At 39.9% G+C, this 24,656-nt stretch overlaps 2 protein-coding genes across 6 annotated transcripts in view; one reads left to right on the top strand and one right to left on the bottom strand.

The window, feature by feature from the left end:
• Positions 1-3,012, top strand: part of LOC125461042 (ADP-ribosylation factor GTPase-activating protein 3-like) — a 62,322-nt gene extending 59,310 nt beyond the window's left edge. For all 3 annotated transcript variants that reach the window (XM_048549355.2, XM_059652399.1, XM_048549356.2), the window contains one exon: positions 1,599-3,012. In XM_048549355.2, the coding sequence (XP_048405312.1) occupies positions 1,599-1,616 (18 nt within the window). In that variant the 3' untranslated portion in view covers positions 1,617-3,012. The remainder of the gene's footprint in view (positions 1-1,598) is intronic.
• A 9,506-nt stretch (positions 3,013-12,518) lies between these two features.
• Positions 12,519-24,656, bottom strand: part of slc23a4 (solute carrier family 23 member 4) — a 40,243-nt gene continuing 28,105 nt past the window's right edge. For 2 of the 3 annotated variants that reach the window (XM_048549157.2, XM_048549155.2), the window contains 7 exons: positions 24,527-24,647; positions 22,287-22,443; positions 19,105-19,358; positions 17,802-17,966; positions 14,840-14,948; positions 13,853-13,948; positions 12,519-12,986 (listed from right to left, as the gene is read on the bottom strand). In XM_048549157.2, coding sequence (XP_048405114.1) covers positions 12,763-12,986; positions 13,853-13,948; positions 14,840-14,948; positions 17,802-17,966; positions 19,105-19,358; positions 22,287-22,443; positions 24,527-24,647 — 1,126 coding nt within the window. In that variant the 3' untranslated portion in view covers positions 12,519-12,762. The remainder of the gene's footprint in view (positions 12,987-13,852; positions 13,949-14,839; positions 14,949-17,801; positions 17,967-19,104; positions 19,359-22,286; positions 22,444-24,526; positions 24,648-24,656) is intronic. The other variant, XM_048549158.2, reaches the window with a different exon arrangement.

Raw genomic sequence — 24,656 nt, forward strand, 5'->3', positions numbered from 1 at the left:
AATGGATGATCCTCTTAGACTGAAAGTCTTAGACACATATTTGGATTAGATTATATTTGTACCTGTTCATGTGAACTTTAGGGTGACAAGTAGGATGTTTTGAAATACCAATCAAAGTATAGTTCATCTTCAGACTCTTCAAGCTGTCTGTTAGTTATGCTTAGGTGGATTTACAGGTGTCAAATCTTTCACTTATGCCTATCATGAACAGCAGCTTGGGTGGGATATGACTTCAATAGGCTAGACATCATTTTTGGTGGAGAAGTCACAGCACATGACTGTAACTTTGAAAACTGCACACAGAGATCCAGTCAGTTAACAACATAAATTTAATTCTGGCTCCATCTTTAGGGATTGAGGTATCCAGGAAGCTTGATGTCATCAGACAGGCCTAGCAACCAGTCACATTGAAGAATTGTCACAGTCAGCAAATCAAGAAGTAGCAAGCTGGTCTTGTCATAATTTTTTTTAACAGCTTTACACAAATCAAAGGAAAACTTGGAACAGAAAACATGAAAATTAGATAGAAATTGAAGTATGTATATTTTAAAACTCTATGAAATGGAGAAATTTGACATTCCACAAATATAAAATTATTCTTCAGTAACTTATTGGTCCTGACTTGCAATTTAGTATTCTCAAGGATGGCATTCTGCTTCAATTTCCCTGACCATACCAGAAACCCATAGTTCCTGCAATATCCAAATATATACTGATCTCTGACTTCTGTATTCAAGAAATGAGCATCCACAATGAGGGCTTCAACAGCACACTCCATAAAGGAGCAGGAAATCATTGATGAAAACATCTGAATTTCTACATTTAAGTGTATGCGTGGAGACCAAAAGTTGTCAGCTTCACAAAGTAAAGATGGCAAACACTGGAAGAATTGTTACAAGTGCATACTCTAGGCCATTGTTCTTTGCTTATACTTTATGTTAAAACTCAATTACAAGCATTAGATATAAAAATAAAATTTACTCAAATTGTGCACTGTAAGAATACTGGTCTCGTGTTGTTGACAAAGTAAAATTCATTCAGAAGTCTGCATGAATGAGGTCTTCGTTAAACCAGAAGTATAGAAATGTGTAGAAATTGAACATTTCTTTCTCCCAAGTGAGAAAATTTGCACTTCTAGTTAAATGATTCACCTTAACAGAGATTCAGTGCATCAGGCCTTGTGCCACTCTAGCACATGATGCTACAACAGTATAGCAAAGTGTTTTTGAGCTCCAAGATTGCATAAAGAAATACATTTTATCTTAAGGAGCAGAAAAGATAACTGTTTTGGTTTGCTACAAATAGGGGTACAGATAGTTCTACTGTAATGTATGTTTCATTAACGTGAATTGGCTGTAACGAACAGTGGATGCTGTTTTGATAACGTGAACTTTCTGCTGTATGGGTGTAATGATTTTTCTATACTGATTCCCTATAACATGATTTTTCGATGGCGATTTTCTATAGTGTAAGGTCATGCAAGAACACAACTATTGTGTTATAGGAGAACTACCTGTATTTGTATATGATAACAATAACTTCTTACAATCGTTATTGAAACTTAATGCTTCAACAGACCTTTTGCTTGTGTTTTACAGGATCGATACGGCTCCTAACTGGATATAAACCCTATAATTTAGATGAATATTAATCTTTTCAGAAGTGATTTACATTTGGATGTCTAACACCACTGATTATCAAAATACTTTGAAAGAATATTCATTTAAGATGGAAACCTTTTGCAGCATTTGGGTGTTTAAATTGCATCTGCTGACATCTGTATCTGCTCCTACCACTTGAGTTTTCCCAGAGTCACTGTCTCAGGTAATACTGTGCTTTAAATAAAGAGGGAATAAAAACTCAGAACTAGGAGAAGGAAATTATTTTTCAGTCACTAGAATGCGATTTTTATTCTAGTTTAAACTAGGCAGAAAAGTATTAAGTATCTAGAACTTTAGTTAGTTTGGGAAAAGGGTGCAATATTCAATTTTTAAAACGCTATACAGATATAAATTACAATATGAATAAATCCCACAGCTTTAAAGAAGTGCTCTTATGAATTGGGTTTTGCTTCCTGCTTAAAGAAAAGGTGTTTGTTTAATTAAAACACTATTCTGAACTCTGAGAAAGTGAGTGTGCAGTTTCTTGAATGAATTGTTTACTGGAACAGATCACTTTTTGGGGTCTGTTAAGCAATTGTAATATAGAATTGTTTATTGGTACTTTGAACGGATGATTATATGCCAAAATACACTTGTTAACTTTTAGAAGTATGTAGTCTGTAGGAAAATGAAATGTGGATATTGAACAGCATGAAGGTTTCAGTACACCGTGTTGGGAACGTGATCATTTCTGTTATTAGCAGAAACCTGTGAGGTGTACTAGTGGAGAAACCAATCATTTCTACTCATGGGACCAATTAAATAAATGTAAATGGTAATATTACTGTAGTTGTAATGAATCTTAATTTTTGAATCATTATGTTTAAATTGCACACTTTCTGCAGCAAAAAAAATGAATTGAGAAATGTAAATGTATTTCTAATATTAAAAAAAAGCATATTTGCTTCATAAGTGGGTTGATACTGAAATTGAACTAAATAGGAAATATAAGCAATAAATGAACGATTCCGGTAAGAATTCAACAATGGCTGTTGCACATATATTCTTGAATTGTCTGAAGTCCATTGCTTGCAGAGGTATTATACATCATCTAAAACTGGTGGCAAGCTATTTGAACAGTATAAATTAACTTTATAAAACAAAGTGTAATTACTTGAAAATAAGGGAGAAAATGTTTTCAGTTGTTAAAATAAAATTCTCCCCAGGTTGTGAAATATTAACTTTAAGCTGAATCAAAAGAAAAAGAAATTGACGAAAACATGTAAAACTGGGCATCTTTACCAATAAAATGTTAGTGTTTGCAAATTACCAGTTGCATCTTAGCACTGAGGTGAAAATTGTGCTGAATCTGGACTATTAGCTGAAGAATAAAATATTTTGTTCTTTCTTATCTTCCAGTCCAGACCTGATTCTTCATTTTCAAGACTCAAATCTAACTAGCAGCTTTTTGTGATATATTGAAATAGATTTCAAAATCATAGAAAATTATATATTTACTGACTGTTTAGTAGGTATTTTGGATCACTGTTGAAACATGTGATGGGGTTCACTGATATCAGACTTGGCCAGAAGTTGAACATCTTTAAATCCCACAATTTCTCAACTCAACACAATGTCCTTGTTATTGAATAGCCCTTTTTTAGTTCTTCATACACAGCTTTTAATTCTGTCATTATTGAATCAGAAATGATCTTTGGGTTGTTAAATTGATATGATATCAAATAAAATCAAAGTAAAAATTGTGCGAAAGGACTTTTGAGATAGTAAACAATGTTAGGAAATCTCTAATTTGATGTGCTTGTGGGGGAAACTATTTCTGAAATATAAAGTTCCAGCTTCAAGAATGTATATTTACCAACTTAACTTGAGTTGTCTGTGTAAGTTCCTGGAACTATTTAAAGGAGTTATAACCTGACAAGTGTGGTAAATCAACCAAGAAAATTTGTCATTTTCCAGTCCAAAGCCTTTTCTCTGAGGATACTCTTAGACTGAGCCACTTACTGGCCAAGATAGCTCACTACTGCATTCTCGAGGGCAATTTGGAATGGGCCAAGGCCATGCCCTGTGAGCCAATCAAAGAAAAATTTGATTTTATGTTGTATTTTTCCAACCTAACTGTCTGGTGTAATATCACAATGCTGGCTCGATTCAACAAAACTGTAATTACATATTACCATAACCCTAACCCTGACCCTGACCCTGACGTTACATCCATGGATTTTTTTGATTCATTCATGGAGTGAGGATGTTACTGGCTAGGCCAGCATTTATTGCCCATTCCAGAAGCCAGTGAAGAGAGAACCAAATTGTGGGGGTCTGGAGTCAGATGTAGGCCAGACCAGGTAAGAATGTCAGTTTCCTTTCCTAGAGGGCATTAATGAACCAGATGTGTTTTTCCAACACTGAGCAATGGATTTGTGACCATCATTAGACTGTTGTGGCAGGATTCTCACATGGGTCCCCAGAACACTACCTGGGTCTCTGCGTTAACAATCCAGCATTAATACCTCTAGGTCACTGCTTCCCCATTATTGGACAAAAAAAAATGGATGCCTAACTAATGAAGGAGACATTGGGAACCATGAGCAGAGGCTTGCCAAAGAGATGAACGTCAAGCAGCATCTTTTAAAGAGCAAGATAATTTTAGAAAAAAGTTTTAGGTTGGCAAATTACATTAGAAGGGATAACAAATGAATTTTCAGATGGACTGTCCCCTTCTTAAAGGAGTTGGCCTGTTTGTTCAGAATTATTGAATTATTAATCACTTAGTACCGACTGCACCATACTGAATGGTTATAATAAAGAAGAGGGTTATCATTTTCAAGAAACTGAATTGTACCAGCCGTAAAAACTGTGGTTTCAAGAGCAGGTCAGAGGCAAGAAATTCTGCAGTATGTAACTCCCTTCCTAGTTCCTCAAAACTTGTCTGTCATCTGCAAGATGCAAGTCAGGAGTCTCATGGAATACTCTCCACTTGTCTGGATGAGTGCACATTCAAGCTTGACACAGCAAGCCACTTGACGCCCGTTCATCACATTGAAAAATAATTCTGTCCGCTATTGGTGTACAATGGCAGCATTAGTTACTAAGTAAAAGAAGCACTATACCAATTCACCAAGGCTCCTACAACAGCACATTCCAAACTAATTGCCTCTCCACCAGCCAGAAGGTGCTCAGTAGATGCATGGGAACAGCAGCACATGCAGGTTCCCCTCCAAGCCATGTGATATCCTGACTTAGTCATACATTGCTATTCTTTCACTGTCATCAAGTCAAAGTCTTGGAACTCATTTCCTAAAATGGGTGTATCTATCACCCATTGATGGCAGCTGTTCAAGAAGGTGGTTCACCACCACATTCTCAAGGGCAAAACAGCAAAAGTTGCTGGTATTGCTAGCAATAACCATAGCCAGTGAATTTTTTAAAAATAATTCTTTATCCTGATGACATAGGGCTTAGAACAAATTAGAAAGATAAGTGGTTGTGTTAAATATATTCTCTTGACTATATTTCTTTTAACCACAATTCCATAATTTTAAGATTTGCAGTAAGTTTATGTTGATTCTAATTTAAATGCAGTGACCTAGAACCTAAGGCCTCCATTTATTAACATTGTTTCTACTTTCTGAAAGTCAGCAAGGAGGGAATAGAGCCGTTTTCATGTAATTGTTTTTCCTGTGTTGAGGTCATTTTGTGGAGAATTAATTTTTCAAACACTAACAACACATCACTACCAAACAACACTAACAAATCCCTGTGGCAATCCAACTTAAGTAGGTGTTTTTATTTCAGAAAATTATCCAGGGTGACTGGTGTAGGGAATAGATCAATCAGAACACAAGATTGATCGGAAGGTATGTTAGCAGGTATATTACTAGGGGACTTAAGAACTCTCATCTTGTTTCTGTTCTCAGGGATAGTACTTTTCATGTGTATCCTTCATCTTGAGAAAAGGTACTTTGAAGATAGAAATAAAACATTTTCCTCTGATAATGGTTGCTAGCATTTTCTTTTGATGTTATGCTATGGATTTCCATAAGCACTGGTAAAGAAGGAGCATGCTCTAAGATTTCGAAACATATCGATATTTTCCTGCTTCAAACTTACAAAATACCGTCACAACTGTAACAAGGCTCAAATGCTTTACTTGTGAAAGATTGCATTAACTAGCTTGGTAGTCTCTGGAATAAGGAAGATCATGTTGAAGGTTGATTTTGATTGAGGCATTTTTAAGGATTTAAAATGAAGTTGAAATAAACATTTTTCCTGCTGGGCAAATGCAGAACAAAGAAAGAGAACCTTAAAATCAAAATACAGTATTCAGGAGTGAAGTTTGGAAGAAGTCCTACATACAAAGGTTACTTCAAGTGTGGAACCAAAATAGAAAAGCTAGCTCGTTAATTATGTTAAATTTGAGATTGCTTGTTTTTTTTTCTAGTTAAGGGTGTTGAGGGTTATGGAGCCAAGATGAGTGAAAGGACTTGAGGAAGGGACCAACCATGACCCAGTTGAATGGGGGAAGGTGATGAATGAATTGTTGCTGTTGGAATCTTGGCATGCTTTATGTGGGTGTCAGGTTTGCAAACACGCGATACAGGAATTAAACTGTTCTGATACAAACAAAGCTCTGGGATTATTTTCACACAACGTCTTCCCTTCACCCCTTCTCATTCAGGATAATTACTCTACGGGTCGCAACATAAAAGTACTTTCTCCAGTAACCAAGATGACAAATTAAATATCAATATCTGGTTTTAAGTTTAAAAACTTAAGATAGATGAACCACTTCTAATAAAAAATGTGGATTTATTGTCTTTTTATTTGAAATTATTCACTAATAATGCAGTAATTGGTTAACATGCATAGTTGTTAATATAGAAGGACGAATGCTTATTTCTCTAAATTCCCAAAATGCATGTACATGCACATGTAGAAGCGTGCACACACTTCTTTTTCTGTAAAAAGAAGCACAAAGGTAAAAGGATGTTTTAGAGGTATAAAAACAATTCCAGTTGGAGAAAGTACAGCAATAAGGTATATCAGGTGAGAAAAATGAAGGTTGTTTCGAGTCCATTGCTCTGATGTTCTGACGCACATCATCAAGTCACTAATCATGCACAGTTGCCTCCAAAATCATGCAGACATAGCCTACTGAATCTTGACGTTCCTTTAAAAGCCCAAATAGGTTACACCCTGAACTCTGATACAGAGGGTTTTATTTTCAGAAAGAGGAGAGATGAGCTGGGCAGCTTGTTCACAGCAATCCTTACTACATCTCTGTTCTCTTCCAAATGAAAGGTAAAGATACCGTTGTCCTACCAGACCACATGGTTGCTCTTTCATTAAGAAGGGATGATTTTTGGTGGTTTTACCTGAAGGGTTACGATGCCTCTGGTGAGGGGACGAGTTTGAGGAGAATCCTTCGTGATGACTTCAGCCAGTGCCAGAATTAAAGCCAAGCTCTTGACATCTCATCAATTGCAAACAAACTGTCCAGCCAACTGAGCTAATTGCTATCCAAAAAGCAAAATTCTTTATCAGCCAGTCATTGTTCAAACCAGCCAGGATTTGCAGCAAAGCATGCAATGGTAATTGGTCATGTAATTACTAGGAATCTTTGGTTTTGAAACAAAATCTCCAAAGTGAACTTTCAGTGACTTCTTTTACAGAAACTACTCCAGGTAAGTCCTCCATGCAATATCAAATATAAAACGTTATGTGTAACACAAAGTATTGTCCTGATGATGAACCAGAGGGTATCACCTATTTTGTTGCATTGCAACAGGCACAGTTCTTGAATGTGTGTTTCCATTTGTCAGTGTGCTGCTTAGTGCACAAGCTGTATGTTTCAAAGACTGATGGATTGTATCAAATAATAGGTATCCTTTTGTGGTTTGTAACAACCAAGGTGCTGACCATACCCAACCTGGTGCACTTGTAAAATTCACAGGACAGTGTCCTACATATGATTCTGCAATGGGACACCATTTCCTGCACAATCCTGAGTGCACAAAGGATTGTGCTAATAATCATTTAAGGTTGTCTGACAGGCTTGCAGTATGGCATACCATATAGTGGAATCTATATGTATTAATACATTTGGACCCTGTACTTTGCAAACAGACAGAATATATACACATATGGAATCTTTCAATATATCGAAATAGGTGGCAGTCATTATTAGTTCGTTTCTTAGGACAGCGCTCTAACCAGAATCAACCAGTCTTGTTTAAAATCTAAATGTTGCCAGTTAACTGTCAGTTGTCATTAACTGGTACATCTTCCATGGTAATGCCTCAAGCAATCAGAATTCAACTGCTAGCCAATTAGCAGTCACCTCTCGTTTGGTATAACGGTGGTTTTTCTGTTACTTGGGTATTTGAATTGCCCTGATGAATGCAAGATGAAAATTTCAACAAAATTCATTTTCTCAGCATAACTCAAATTATGTCCTACAAAATTGCTATTTGCTTTTGTGTTGCTAGATTGTGCAGAGTGCAGCAAATAATCATTTCAGTAGGCTATATTGTTTGGAGTACTCAGAGCAAAAAAGGTATTGAATTATTTTCTTAAAAAATCAGTAAAATATAGAATGATCTTATAACATTGATTGTACAATATGGTGGGTTCAGATATGGTGGGTTGTGGAGAGATGTTGGGGGTATTTTGTAGCAGCCCAACCTCTGATGTTGCTGATTGGGTGAAAGAGTCACGCAAAGTCACTGCAGGAGTGTTCCAGGATAAAGGTGCTGTCTGCCGATGCAGATTTCGTATGCTGTTGTGGCTTATCATGCAACAGTTGAAGTCAGATGGAGTGAAAACATTTCCTACTTGTAAACTCCTTGCTTCTGTCTGTTATACTCTGGACAGGAGGAACTTTGCTGAAAATCCCCATGTGCTTTGCTTATTGGTCTGATGCTGTCCATTGTCCAAATAAAATACTGGTTTGTTCTTAAAACAAAAGTTATTCAACTGTAAACTGCAAGCTAGATGATAGGATAATTTCCTCTGTAGCAATCTGGAAGGGGTCTGAGGTGAAAAGGTTATGCACCTGATGTTTTGTCTGGTTATCTGTCTAATGCTACATGCCTTCTGTAGAATGGGTATTTTGAATCTGTGAAAATTAAGTGGCGTACTGAGTGGCACTGAATCCACCACTGTTGGCCTTGGCATGGTTGGCGTGCTCTCATTGCTAATTACAACCTGCACACCATATTCTTTACATCACTTTTAATCAATTTGTTAAAATTTACTGTGACACAAGACCAGCCATCAAGTTTTTGGAATGAGAAAACTTGAATATTTTAATCTATAGCACAAAGGAAAAGCAGAATGGTAACACAGTGGTAAGTTATCAGTATTGAGCCTCCCAACACAAGTTGCTGACCATGATACAGATAAAGGGCTGGCTCAGGTGTGGTGAGCTGAGGTGGTTCTTTGGTTTTATTTTCAGTACAATACGGTGTTTCACTGGGAGCTGGTGTACTTGATCACTGCCTTTGTCCTCTCTGACATGGTGTGCTTGGCCAGCTTTCTGGATATACACCATCCTTTGAATTAAGATTTATAGAAGCGGCTGCAGAATGCTCTGAATTGGAAGGGTAAACAGTCAGCATGTGGATACTAATGACTTAGGTTCAATAAGAATTGAGGTCATGCAACAGGAATTTACAGAATTAGAAAGTAGATTAAAGAGAGAGACTACTAAGGATGTAATCTCCAGATTACTTCCAGTGCCACGTGCAGTTGACTGTCGGTATAGGAAGATAGGTCAGTTGAATGTAAGGTTAAAGGGATGGTTTAGGAGGGAGGATTTTACATTTCTGGATCATTGGGACAGCTTCTGGGGTAGTTTTGAACCTGTACAAGCTAGACAGATTACACTCTAACAGTAATTGGGCTCAATATCCTTGCTGCAAGGTTCGCTCGTGTTATCGTGGGGGTTTTTAATTAATCTGGCAGAGATACGGGGCACAGAGCAGATGTAAATTTGAGAGCAAGGTCCCATCAGATATAGAAGGATTGCCAGGATAGTCAATAGGCACAGAAGACATGAGCATGATAAGGCACATGGGAGATCTAGAAAGCTAATTGGTATCTATTTTAGTGTAAGGAGCCAGACTGGTAAGGCAGATGAATTTAGTGCATTGATCAACATGTGAGAATTTATTGTTTCAATCACTGAGACATTGTTGAAGGGAGAACGGGACTGGCAGCTCAACATTCCAGGGTGTAGAAATTTCAGGTGCAATAAGGGAGATGTAAGAGAGATGCGAACATAGCATCATTGATAAAGGAAACCATCACAGCAGTAATGAGGGAGGAATCCAAGGAGGATCTTAAATGACACCAGCTGGGTAGAACTTTAGAAATAAAAAAGGAGCGATTGCTTTGCTGAGGTTGTACTACAGGCCTCCCAACAGTCAGAGGGAGATAGAGGAGCAGATATGGTAGTTGTGCTTTCCCTAGGATGGGGGATTTTAAGACAAGGGAGTACGTTTTTTAGGTGAGAGGAGAGAGATTTTAAAAATAATGAGCAAATATTTTACACAGGGTGGTTCACATGGCATGAACTGCCTGAGGAAGTGGTGGATGCAGGCACATTAGACAACATTTAAAAGACATTTGGATAAGTACTTGAATGGGGAAGATTTGGAGGGATAAGGGCCTGGACCAGCCTGGTGGGACTAGTTTAGTTTGGGATTATGTTTGGCATGCACCGGTTGGACCGAAGGGTCTGTTTCCATGTCATATGACTATGACTGTAGGTAAATTAGAGTGGTATGTGAGGAGGAGGGTTATGGTTATAGGGGATTTCAGTTTTGCTAGGGATTGCATTAGTGTGAAAGGATTAGACAGTGGATTTTTTTAAAGTGCATGCAGGGACCTTGCTGTACAAGTCCATAGATCCCTGAAGTTATCAGCACTGGGTAGAGAAGAAGGCGTACAAAGATGCTTGCCTTCGCAGGGAATTTGTCTTGCAACTTTATGGAGCATTTTAATCCACAGGTAGAATATTGTGTGTTTCTGGTCACCATGCTATCAGAAGGACTTGTTTACACTGGAGAGGGTGCAGAGGCGCTTCACCAGGATTCTGCCTGGGTTGGAAAAGTCTCAGTTACAAGGAGAGTCTGGATAGGCTGTGTTTGTTTACACTGGAGCAGAGGAGACTGAGGGGAGATCTAATTGAGATATATAAATTTTTTCCTACGTTCAATGCAAAAACAGAAATAGCTGGAGAAAGTCAGCAGGTCTGGCAGCACCTGTGGAGAGAAAGCAGAATCAATGTTTTGAGTCCGGACACCCACAGATGCTGCCAGACCTGCTGAGTTTCTCTAGCTATTTCTGTTTTTGTTTCAGATTTTCAGCACCTGCAAATGCTTTATTTCAGCAATTCTTGACTTTGTCTTCCCTATGTTATTACTGTTCTGATCTTCCTTAATACTACCTTCCCTCCGGCTTTTCTTCCTTCCCTATCTTTGCTGAGCACCCTGCATCCAGAAGTATTTTGTGCTCAATCCCTCCCTCCTTTTGAGCCTCATCTCTATTCTCATGACAACATCCTATTCCTGCACAGCCATCTGTACGTGCAGCACACCAACCTTCATTACTGCACTCTGTGTATTCAAATAGATGCACTGTAAACATAATTTAGATTAGTGTATTCCCTCATTTTTTAATCTCACCTAATACCTTATTATTTTCTTTCTCTTATGTTGTCTGCCTTGCTCAGTTCTGTCAATTCACTTGATTTTTTTTCCCTTCCTAATATTTATCCTGGTTTATTCCCCTGAATTGCTTTTAACCTTCCCTATTATCACTTGCAAACCATCCTCATGAATGTAAGGAAAAACCACAACTACTAATTTTCCTTGTTGAACACCCTTCTTTCTTCCCCAAATTCCCTGTAGCTGCTCCGTGGCATCTTTTGGTCCAGAAACCAAGGATGCAGCATCATAATCTGGATTCACATCTTCCTTTTATAGAAATGTCTGCCTGTTCCACAAACTGTAGCATCCCTGATTAATATTACAAAGCATTCTTGCTTTTGGTGCCTATACAACTAACAGATGAGATAATTGTATTACAGATAGCTTGGACTACACTCCCCAGAGAGGCTATCTCTGTCACCAGTACTCCATTCCAAGGCCATGAGTGATCTTCCTTATCTATGTGGTAGACAGCCTTTTCATCAATACCTGCACTCTCTCAAATTGCAGAAATGTGCTCTACATGAAGCCTAGGCTTGTAGTTACATACAGTGGCACCAGCTGGTCCTCAATCTTCAGAACCTCCAAGTACGGTTGCCAAAGATATGAGAAGTATCCCAGATATCCTACATGAAAGAGGAAATGTACTCCAAGGGACTGAAATGCTCTGCCAAGCCTTTGTTTATTTGACTTGTCTACTTCTATTAATCCTGGCTCACCAACTACTTATCAATTAGCTGCTTTGCTTGCGTAATAGAAGTTGAGTGAAAGCTTTATATCTTCTTTATTTCCTACCCTCATTTCACTTTCTCGTTTAAACTGGGTTTATGTCCTCCGCAGTACGTTTTATGGCATGAGGACTGCAGACATTCCCCTCCACAGTTTGAGTCTCAGGACAGATAGAAGAAAAATATCTTTGCTACCATTAAGTTGTACGAATGAAATGTTTTTGAGATGGTCTGAATCTAATTCTTACAGGTGCTTGTCTTTACAGTAAAATTGTGTAAATAGCATTGAATTATTTCTAAATTTGAGTGTTCAACTCAATTGTATTTTCACTGATGTGCAATTGTTTTACACTGACACTCTGGGAGTGTTTGTTTGACTTTTCAGTGGCCACTGGAAGGAAGCCATTGGAGCAATCAATTTTAAACATTGAAACAAAAAGAAGCCTTGAAATAATAAGTGAACTCAATGAAAGTATAATATATTTTCCAAAGCTATGACAGTAATATTCTCTCGTAACCATTTGTAATTTTGTAGGAAGGATCCTCTCTAGCCCTCACCCCAATATATTCTCAACATCTCCAGCATATCTTTGTTACAACGGAAATTGAAAATCAGTCTCCGAGAAATGAAATGAACATATTAATTCTATTTTTGGCAAAGTCTGATGTAAGAATGGTCTCTTCAGAGTTTACCCAATGCTGTTAAAATAGAGTCTCATTAAGAATTTCCTGAGTCTTCACTTGCACCCTTTTCTCAGGAGATTTTGGCTGTGGGCAGAAGGGGATGTAACTTCTCCAGGCTCCAGCACAACATTTTGTGCCAATACCAAAAGGTAAATTGTAGCAGCCACTCTGATTTGCTCCTTTGTCATCATCTTCCAAGTTATTTTCTTTCCATGCGATTAACCCACGTTCTTTCTCTGTACCTGTAAAACATTAGTATTCACTTCTGACTCCTGTCTTTGCATATGAGTTGCCTTTTCATCTACTGGAAATGACTCCCAGTGATTTCTGTGTTTATCCACAAAGTATATAATATCATAATGTGGATCATCCCCAGAGATACATAAATGTGTTTCTGTTCTTCATTCTGAAGGGTAAGTAAGCTTGCCGATCTTCTTGGTTGACTCTCTGCTATCAACCAAATGGAGTGTGGATCTCCCAGGAATTGCTATCAGCAGCCAAGAGATTTAAAAATTTTAAGTTGCAGTAGTTAGCAAAAGATGAGGCTTGTTAAAGTAGTATCAATAAGGGAGCCTCGTTATTCTGTGCAAAGCCAGGAGATTTTGGCTGGCATTATGGGTGGGTAGCAGTAGCAAAGTAGGATATCAGACCTACTCCTTCCCAATTAGTATAGGCTCAGTGATTTGTACTACTGTTGGTTATGAGGGGGAATTGATGTTACCAGCATTACTGATAGTTATCAGTGCATTTTCAGCAAGTTATTTAGTTACTGATGGAATCAAAGTTCCTCTACCTCTGGTTTCTTCTTTCCAATTCCCAGCTTTTCTTTGTTACTTTCTCACTGCTGGCTTTCTGGTTCTTGAAACCATGAGCATTGGGACTGAACTACAAAGGTCCAACCTTTATAAAGTAAATGCAATAACATTTGCAGCTATCTCCTGGTCAGAATGTCACATAATTATCAGACTTAGTCATTTTAGCAGTATCTATGGTGTTGAAAAGTTTAATAATGGTTTTTCTGGCGATTCTAACTTACAACAAGAAATAAGCAAGTCCTCTAATAAATATGAAAAATACTGTAGCAGAATGGCAGGGAGAGGAAGCTTACCTGGTAGAGTATTATCCAGAAAAAATCCAAAAAATCCACCAACAAACATACTGGTGGTTAAAAGGACATGAATGACTTGATCTAATGGAAGTACTCCTGTGAAACACAACATTTCTTTAGCTTTATATCAGTTTATATCATTTTCATTTAATCCTGACTGAGATTAAGTAAAATTCCTCCAGATTCCATTAAGTATACAAAACCTTAATTTTAAAATTACCATTGCTTTGTATTAAGTGGAAAACAGTTTAAAGAGGCAGAGAGCCAGGAGAAAGATAAAGTCACCAAAATTAGAGTGTGGTTCGAATATTAGAGGAATAAGTGAGACCAAATAGTACTTGAGTAAAATAGAGAAGATACTTGTGTAGCTTAGTCAGAAATTGACCGTTCAGTCTGGAATTTGGATTCACATCTATCTGTTGGTTGCAAAAGGCCTTGCCTGAGTGTGGAGAGTTTGAATCTAGTTTCAACTGGATAGGAACCTACACCATCTCCAAACTCTCTCTCACTTGGTGCTAAACTCTGTAATCTCACTCGGGCCACAAAATGACTGATCTAAGAAATAAAAATGTTACCATAGTGTAGTTCTGAATGTGGATCATGTTTTATTGGTACAACATTATTGCTCTGCAACTAGTTGTTATGCAAGATACCCAGGCAGTGCTTAATGCAGACAAGGGGAAATAATAAACATGTCTCTCTGCCCAACTGTGATATTTTTACTCTTGATGAGTATATAAATAATATAGTGATATGCAAAAGAAGTTTAACAAAGTCAATCCAGAAAATTCTTGCACATGTCCCCTCCTACCAAGGGCCAGGCACAAAAATGGTAGAAAAATAACACATTGTAAGAATGAGACAGTTACAATATTATACCTACATAGCCAACAGCTAATAATGCTAAAGATATTCAAATTTCTTCAGTCTGCTTACCTAATTATTTATTGATCCAGGTGTATTTGGAGTAATAAGTTGATTTCCTACCTGTTTGAATAGCATGTGGGTATTTATTCATCCAGTTGGGAATGACCATGCCAGAAAATATGGAAAATCCAAAAATGAATATATTTCTTGATGAATTCATATCGACAAACTAAAAGGAGAGAAAATATAACTGCAATCAGAAAAAAAGCAGGAATGTGAAAACGATGCTTGACTTCACACTTTCAGATTGTATCCATAATTTGCTGTTCTGAACTTGCCTTGAACTTTACATTAGGAACATAGTATGATGAGTCAATCCAAACCATTCCACCCACTCTGCTATTCACTACAATCGTGGCTGTTCACCTACTTCAATGCCTTTTTCCCTACACTATCTCCACATCACTAATGTCACATTGTCATTGGTATTTAGCAATCTGTAAATCCGTGCTTTAACCATAATTACTGAGTTTCCACAGCCATCTGGGATAGACAATTCCAAACACACAGTAAAAAAAATTATTTCTCTTCATCTTAGTCCAGAGTGGCTTCCTGCTCATTTTAAAATTATACTTCTGGTTCTAGTCTCCCAAACTAGGGGAAGCATTTTACTTACATCTACTTTACCTATCCCTTAAAGTATGTTGAAAGTTGCAATGAGATCATTTCTTATTTCTCGAACTTTTTTAAAAAAAATCCAGAAATCTAACCTCCTGTCATAGGACAGTCTTGCCATCCCAGGAACATGTCCATGAATCTTTGTTACACTCAGCCCATGGCAATAGTATTTTCCTAAGGTAAGGGAACCAAAACTGCACACAGTATGCCAAGCACAGTCTGGCCTAGGCTCTAGATATTGTCTAATCACACCTTTGAATCAGTTAAGACTTGTACCTAGGTCTCCAGGCTCAGAAGTAGTGTCAATACCATTACACGAGAAGATCAACTGAGGTTCTATACAATTGAACACATTCCCATACCTGCATCCTCTTGCTATAGGGATAAACATTAGCTATCCTGAGGGGTGGGTGTTTGCCCTGTGTATGCAATGGTATTGCCTCTCCCTCTGGGGCAGAAAGTTTGGGTTTTAGTCTTATCATGTTCGTAATATCATCTCTGAACAAGTTGCTTATAAATAAATTATAATTAGCCTTCCTAATAGTTTGCAGCATCTGCACATTAGCTCGACAACTGAGGAGGACTCCCAAGCCTCTTTGTGCATCTACACTTGGTAATCTCATACCTTTTTTAAAAAAAGCATAGCTGTTCTCCCTCTCAATATGGATCTGCTCATTTTTTTTCACATTATCTTCAGTCTGCCATGTTTCTTGAATATGAAAACAGGAGGAGCATTCTCACTCTTCTAGGATCATCCAGGCAGAGAATGTTGGTCAATCCAGACTGCTTCACCTTCCTCTACAATCTCTGCCTTTCCTGACGTTTCTTCCTGCTTGCTCCTTTTCCAGATTTCCCTCCATCGCCACTTACCAAGTACAATATTGCCAATCCAAGCTACACACTGATAAAGGCAGGCTTCCAAAGCTGATTCAGCTGAGTTACACAGATGTGATAGTCATGTAAATTCAGTTTTGTACACGTAGTAATATTAAAATGACTCACTCAGCAATGACCATAGTCAAATTTCCAGTGATCAATCTCTGGTAGAACATTTGAGTAAATAACCAAAGGGTATTGTGAATTTCTATTACCAGTTTCTGATTCAACCCTATGAAAGGCAGTCCATCACAAGGGAAGAGGGAAATCCCAGTATAGGGAGCCCCTGGCTGTGTGTGTGCCTCAGAGCATGGATTGTTACATTTTCTATCAGGAAAATGGTGGCTGACTGGAAAAGGTCAGTTGACTGCCTGTAATTCTCAGGAACGAGTCTCTAATGAACCTAAACATGTCTCCCTTAGGTTAGTCAGCACCAGTAATATTGTCAGAAGTTGATATGCTGGCTGGTGCTAGTATGTTGTAGGCTGCATCTGCCTGGGGGCCTTGGTGAGACCTAAACATTTTTCCCCACAGGTCAAGCATTCGATGAAAAGAAAGACTTGATACTGTTTTGAAATATAACTTTTTATCCTTTTCTTCTAAATTATTTAAAATATTAAAGAAGTTTAAAAGGTGTTCATTTGAATGTCCAGATACAACTATTGGCCACTCATAACATGTCAAATAAAATCAGTGGGGCAGTGTGGTATCACACAGAGATCATGGTGCTCATAAAGCTCTCCAGGGTTAACTCTATCGACAGTATTGACTGTAACGTTGTGATATGCTCAAGATTCATGAAGCGATGCCTGAACTATGGAAACCTTTCAAGAAACTTAGTGAAACCAGTAAACTCCTAGAATTCCCTACAGTGTGGAAGCAGGCCATGCTGCCCATCAAGTCCACTCTGAACAGCATCCCACCCAGACCCACCTAATTACCTATCCCTGTAACCCCATATTTCCAAGGCAAATCCACCTAGCCTGCGCATCACTAAACACTGAGCAATTTAACCATGGCCGATCCACCTAACCTGCACACCTTTGGACTGTGGGAGGAAACCGAAGCACCCGGAGGAAACCCACGCAGAAATGGAGATTGTGTAAACTCCACACAGACAGTTGCTCGAGACTGGAATCAAACCCAGGTCCGTGGTCCTGTAAGGCAGCAGTGCTAACCGCTGAGACCCTAAGGTACTTAACCAAAACAAAACCCCATTAGATTCAGCCAATATCCCTATCTAGGATTTGTGTAATTATAAATCAGTGACTGCTGGCAAAATGAAGGATCAGAGTATTTTGTAGGAAAAGCAACCAAATGGTCAAATTATTGAGCATGAAATGTTCCCTTGTCCGATTCACTGAATCAATGGCAGTTATGAGATATAGAATGAAAAAATTACAATCAGAAATGCAGACAGGAAAAGGAATCTATTTTTCCTCATCTGATGGATGAAACTTTGGATTCTAGAATGAAGTCATTTGATGATTTGGAAGCATGAAGGAAAATGCCACTGAATCGACAATACCTGCAAATTTGAAATCCCAACAGATGTAATGACACCGAACATCACCAACAGCATTCCACCAATTATTGGCTGTGGGATGGTACTGAAAATTGCTCCAATTTTTACAAACAGTCCCACAAGAAGCATTAAGCATCCACTGAAAAGTATAACTCTGCGACTTCCAACCTGAAATCAATAAGAGTGAGAGAGTTCAACAGTTTCCACTTTTTACTCCAGCCAGTCTTTGCTGGGATTGACTGACAATTTATTATCAATCCATTGTTAACTCTGTACAATGGTCTTGTCCTACACTTGGAACCAGTTTCAGGCTGCTCCAAGTTTAATTAATTTGGAGATTTACAGAGCAGAAGATAAGACTTCCATCCCACTGAGTTGGAACCCACTGCTCTACATAATCATCTGTGTAGTTCAACACTTACCTTTGAAAAACTGGGTTGAAAACTTGATGAAAAGATAACTTTAGGAAAGGACATCTGTGTGCCTATGGAGCTCTAGGAAAAGTTCCTGTTAATACATTTAAAAGTGGATGTTGATGGACTGAGCTTGCCGAGCCTCAATTTCTTGCTCCAGGAATTTTACCTGCCACCCAGAATGCCCTGCGCCTGAAACGGAATTAAATCTAGGGGCAGAGTACCCGAGCATTGAGCATGAGAGAACCTAATGTCTCCTCATTTGGTTTAGTGTTTTCCCTTTGCATTTCAGAAGCATCTTGGGATTTTCCTTCCCTGTTGATGCGTTATATCATCATTTTAAGTTGTTGCTATAAATTGTTCTAGTTATATTATGGCATCTGAAAAATGTACAGAAAAGAAGTAGTAACGAAGTGCTAGTTTCCTGGGCTGTTACCTTTTATCACTGACCAGTTTGGTTCATAGAGGACTAAATGTTCAATACTACAGAACAGGAATGAATTCTGCTTCACGTCCTATTTTACCATGTTCCCGGTTTCAGCGACACCGCAAGGTTAATGCCATAGAGTTGGATGTCACAGTGGTAGAAGCTGTGTGTTTGATGTCTACTGTATAGGAACTGGACCCAAGTTCTTGGTTCACTTTCCACAAAAAAATACAAAATACAAGAAGGACTTAATTTCAAATCCTCACAATAGTTTTTATGTAGTAATGAAAACTTGAATCTCAGAGTTATGTTTGTGCATCTTTAAAAGCTAATCATGGAGCAGCAAAGTAGGCATGGTGAATAAAAATGAGGAACAATGATTACCTTTCAGTTAATTTTAAAATAAATAAAAACCTTTTCTTTGTATTTATAGATTGAGAAAACAGCTTTCGAGTCCAGTTTATACCTTTGTAATCCCCAGAGCACCAACGTTCTCACTGTAGGACGTTGTTCCGTTTCCTGTTCCCCAGGCTCCAGCAAACAGACAACCGATTCCCTCGATGCCAATCCCTCGGTTTATGGCTTCTTTCGGAGGAGGTGGCGCACCACAAAGCCGAGCACAGGCATGATAATCTCCAACAGACTCGATCATTGACGAGATCACTCCAGCCAGAATTCCAAAAGTACCAGCAAGGCTTACTGTTGGTAATCCCCACTGCCCTAAGTGTGGGGAAAAAAGACAAAGGCAATGACATTACAGTTTCCAACATTGGACAAGATGGCATCCCATTTTATGATCTCGCAGCCTGTGATAGTGTTCTGTTGTGGCATATTAAAGTCTGATTTTAACACTGGTGGCAGTTGTACAGGGTGTCTAGGACAGGTGGACAATTAATTATACCGTCTTTGCTCTCGATAGGCCTGGGAGACTGAAGTAGCAGCTGCCTGAAGGGTGAGAACAGCATGACCAGTGGCCAGGAGCCATTCCAGTGTCTGAAGGTACACTTCCCAAACTGACCAGGAGATGGCACTCCTGCTCTTCCTGGCACCACAAAAAGGAAGATAATAAAATGTGAGGCTGGATGAACACCCCAGGCCCAGCAGCATCTCAGGAGCACAAAAGCTGACGTTTTGGGCCTAGACCCTTCATCAGAGAGGGGGATGGGGTGAGGGTTCTGGAATAAATAGGGAGAGAGGGGGAGGCGGACCGAAGATGGAGAGAAAAGAAGATAGGTGGAGAGGAGAGTATAGGTGGGGAGGTAGGGAGGGGATAGGTCAGTCCAGGGAAGACGGACAGGTCAAGGAGGTGGGATGAGGTTAGTAGGTAGATGGGGGTGCGGCTTGGGGTGGGAGGAAGGGATGGGTGAGAGGAAGAACCGGTTAGGGAGGCAGAGACAGGTTGGACTGGTTTTGGGATGCAGTGGGTGAAGGAGAAGAGCTGGGCTGGTTTTGGGATGCGGTGGGGGAAGGGGAGATTTTGAAGCTGGTGAAGTCCACATTGATACCATTGGGCTGCAGGGTTCCCAGGCGGAATATGAGTTGCTGTTCCTGCAACCTTCGGGTGGCATCATTGTGGTACTGCAGGAGGCCTATGATGGACATGTCATCAAAAGAATGGGAGGGGGAGTGGAAATGGTTTGCGACTGGGAGGTGCAGTTGTTTATTGCGAACCGAGTGGAGGTGTTCTGCAAAGCGGTCCCCAAGCCTCCGCTTGGTTTCCCCAATGTAGAGGAAGCCACACCGGGTACAGTGGATGCAGTATACCACATTGGCAGATGTACAGGTGAACCTCTGCTTAATGTGGAAAGTCATCTTGGGGCCTGGGATAGGGGTGAGGGAGGAGGTGTGGGGGCAAGTGTAGCATTTCCTGCGGTTGCAGGGGAAGGTGCCGGGTGTGGTGGGGTTGGAGGGCAGTGTGGAGCGAACAAGGGAGTCATGCAGAGAGTGGTCTCTCCGGAAAGCAGACAGGGGTGGGGATGGAAAAATGTTTTGGGTGGTGGGGTCGGATTGTAGATGGCGGAAGTGTTGGAGGATGATGCGTTGTATCCGGAGGTTGGTGGGGTGGTGTGTGAGAACGAGGGGGATCATCCTTGGGCGGTTGTGGCGGGGGGGGGGGGGGTGGTGTGAGGGATGTGTTGCGGGAAATGCGGGAGATGCGGTCAAGGGCGGTCTCGACCACTGGGGGGAAAGTTGCGGTCCTTGAAGAACTTGGACATCTGGGATGTGCGGGAGTGGAATGCCTCATCGTGGGAGCAGATGCGGCGGAGGAATTGGGAATAGGGGATGGAATTTTTGCAGGAGGGTGGGTGGGAGGAGGTGTATTCTAGGTAGCTGTGGGAGTCGGTGGGCCAGTGGTATTATTGCTGGACTGTTAAACTCAAGACCTAGGTAATGTTAAAAAACTTCAAAATCTCCCCTTCCCCCACCGCATCCCAAAACCAGCCCAGTTCGTCCCCTACCCCCACTGTATCACACAACCAGCCCAGCTCTTCCCCTCCACCCACTGCATCCCAAAACCAGTCCAACCTGTCTCTGCTTCCCTGACTGTTCTTCCTCTCACCCATCCCTTCCTCCCACCCCAAGCCGCACCTCCATCTCCTACCTACTAACCTCATCCCATCTCCTTGACCTGTCCGTCTTCCCTGGACTGACCTATCCCCTCCCTACCTCCCCATCTATACTCTCCTCTCCACCTATCTTCTTTTCTCTCCATCTTCGGTCTGCCTCCCCCTCTCTCCCTACTTATTCCAGAACCCTCACCCCATCCCCCTCTCTGATGAAGGGTCTAGGCCCGAAACGTCAGCTTTTGTGCTCCTGAGATGCTGCTTGGCCTGCTGTGTTCATCCAGCCTCACAGTTTATTATCTTGGAATTCTCCAGCATCTGCAGTTCCCATTATCACCACAAAAAGGAAGGTGACTTGTAATAACGGGTGTCTTCTAGTCCCGAGCCCTTTTCCTACTCAGTTTGCCTGGGATGAAAGCTTGACTATGGTCTCTCTGCAGGTGTCACTGACAGCCCCAGTGACATCACTGGTGCTCAGCCTCAACTCTTAAAAAAACACAGGTTAAATTCTGAACCTTCAGGGAGAGAGCAGGTCTTCATCTGCCTGTTCTTTTAATAATTTCAGCATCCAGTAATGACTGGGAGAATTGCCAGGACACATTATTGTGAGTGACTAGCACAAGTTATGCTTAGCTTGTAGAGCTGTGTTATGCTGTGCTGTGTAGAGTTAGCCCAAATCTTTGAAAGAAGAGGTGTAATATGGCTGGAGTGGGTGCTCATAGGCATCCAGAAGGGGAGACTCACCTGGGAAACACTGCAAAATGGTAAAGCAATGGAGAGAGGGGGCTGCATTGTAGGCCATGGTGGAGGAGGTGGAAAGGAATGATATCCTGTATCCACAGGAGCAGGAGGCGACCCAGACTCAAGCGCAGAAGAGCGGTGGGACGGGGTACATCCTCTCTGAGGTCAGAGCCGAGGTCAAGCATCAAGGACTTGGATGTAATGGAAGATGTTTAGATCACCTTTGAAAGCCATTTTCTATCAACTTGTACAACTAAGACCAGACACTCCTCAATCCTCACATCCCTACTACGCAAATTATGCCTGACCTTCATAATTTTCTTTTCCTTCTTATTTTACTTACCAGGGTATGGGATCCGAAACCAATCAGCATGCGTGATAACATCACTCTTTATGTCCGTTCTTGCATGATATCCATAAGCATCAGGGTCATCAGGAAACACATTAAAATAGGTCAGTAGAACACTAATAATCCATGAAACTGCAATTCCTAGAAGTACCTGGGCATGAAATAAATCAGGCTGTTTTCATAATAGTTAGAAATCCTGATTTGATTGAGATTTGAAAATGTTGAGGATTTTAACAATTAGGGAAAGATTAATGCCACTGATTTTCATAGGGAGCTTGTTCGAATCTATTATTAAGGGCCTTATCACAGATGCCTAGAAAGTCATTAAGTGGTCGGGCAGTGTCAATGTGGCTTTTTGAAAGGGAAGTCACGTTCAACTAATTTATTCATTTTTCAGAAAGTAACAGATAGATAAAGGGGATCATTTAGATGTGGTATGCTCAGAGTTCCACATCTACGTTTATGACACAAGAGCATGTAGTGCAGGGAATAACATATTAACATGGATAAAGGATTGTTTTACTAACATGAAATAGAGAATAGGGTTAAATAGGTATCTAATGGGTTAGCAAACTGCAACTGTGGAGTACCACAGGGATCAAGTTCTGGGGTTTCATGTATTTATAGTTTATATTAATAATCTAATGAATTGACTAAAAGTATGAGAGCAAAATTTGCTGATGACATAGATAGGCAGAAAAGTAAGTTGTCAAGAAGAGGTACAGAATCTACAAAGAATATGTGCAAGCTCACTAAGTGCGCTAAAATTTGTGTGAAATATGAACTTGTACACTTTGGCAGGAAGTGTAGAAACGCAATATTCTCTTCAAATGCAGACAGATTACAAAGCTTGGTGTTACACAGAGATCTGGGTGTTCTGCTGGATAAACCACAAAACTTTAGTATGCAGGTACAGTGAATGATCAGGAAGGTATCCAAACATTGATGTTTATTGCAAGAGATTGAAGATAAAATCAGTTTAACTTCAGCTGTACAGGGCCTGAGTGAGACCACACTTGCAGCACTGTGTACATTTTTGACCACTTATTTGCAAAAGGCTGTAATTGCATTAGAAGCAGTTCAGAGAACATTCACTCAATTCATTTCTGGAATGAGGAGCTCACCATATAAAGAAAGGTGGTAGTCGAGACAGGAAAGTGGAGTTGAGACAAAATCAACTTAACCAGGATCTTATGGGGTGGCACGGTGGCTCTGTGGTTAGCACTACAGCCTCACAGCACCAGGGACCCAGGTTCAATTCCAGCCTCAGGTGACTGTGTGGAGTTTGCACATTCTCCCCATGTCTGCGTGGGTTTCCTCCGGATACTCCGGTTTCCTTCCACAGTCCAAAGATGTGCAGGCTAGGTGGATTGGCCGTGCTAAATTGCCCGTAGTATTCAGGTTGTGTGCGTTATAGGGGGATGGGTCTGTGTGGGATGCTTCAAGGGGCGGTGTGGACTTGTTGGGCTGAAGGGCCTGATTCCACACTGTAGGGAATCTAATCTAATCTTATTGAATGATGCAACAAACTCATAAGGCCAAGTGGCCTACTCCTGTTCCTAAGTCCTATGTTCTTTTGGCAATGACATATCATCAATTTAAAAATGCTACTAGGCAAATGAAGAAACAGGAATTTCATTAGTTGATATGTTGTTGCTTGCCAAAGGCAGAGGCCATTGCTCCAGTCACACAAAAACTGGATAAACATTTGATACAGAGGAAAGTACAAGGCTACAGGGAAATAATTATATTGTGCTTTTGTTACCTGTAGGAGTGCTATGTGAAATGAATAGGAATAGTGTCAAGCTAAATTTCTTGTAAAATTGAGCCCACAGTATTGAATTGCTGCAATATGTTGCTGCAAAGAGACATTTAACTACAAACTTCATTCAGAGAAGCCATTGTATTCCCAGTCGGAGGAATCATTGATAATCACACTCTTGAAGTAAAGGATATTTTTCTCAGGTTGAAGATAAGCAACATTACTTAATCAGAGTATAAGGAATCTTACTTTGCAGTGAAATGTGAGAGTGAAGTGCTTAATGTGAATACAAATGCCTAAAAAGCAAAGTCTCCCAGTCCCAATATCCATCATTTATGAGCATTAATGTTATCAAAAGAAGTAAGAGCCATGATGTTTTTTTCTTACATAGTTTAGAAATTGCAGTGCGTGCATGACAATGCTTGTTTGATTTTAATACAACACTATAACAGTAAATATTGTTCATACATACCGGAAATATCTGGAATATGTTAATCCAATAAATGTGACACTTTTTAATCCTATTAAAAGCAGGAAGCGGTACCGGCACATTTCGCAAATACTGGGAGAATATTATGATGAAGCTTGCAGTCCTGAAATAA

This window comes from Stegostoma tigrinum, chromosome 18, assembly GCF_030684315.1.
Source record: "Stegostoma tigrinum isolate sSteTig4 chromosome 18, sSteTig4.hap1, whole genome shotgun sequence".
Lineage (NCBI taxonomy): Eukaryota > Metazoa > Chordata > Chondrichthyes > Orectolobiformes > Stegostomatidae > Stegostoma > Stegostoma tigrinum.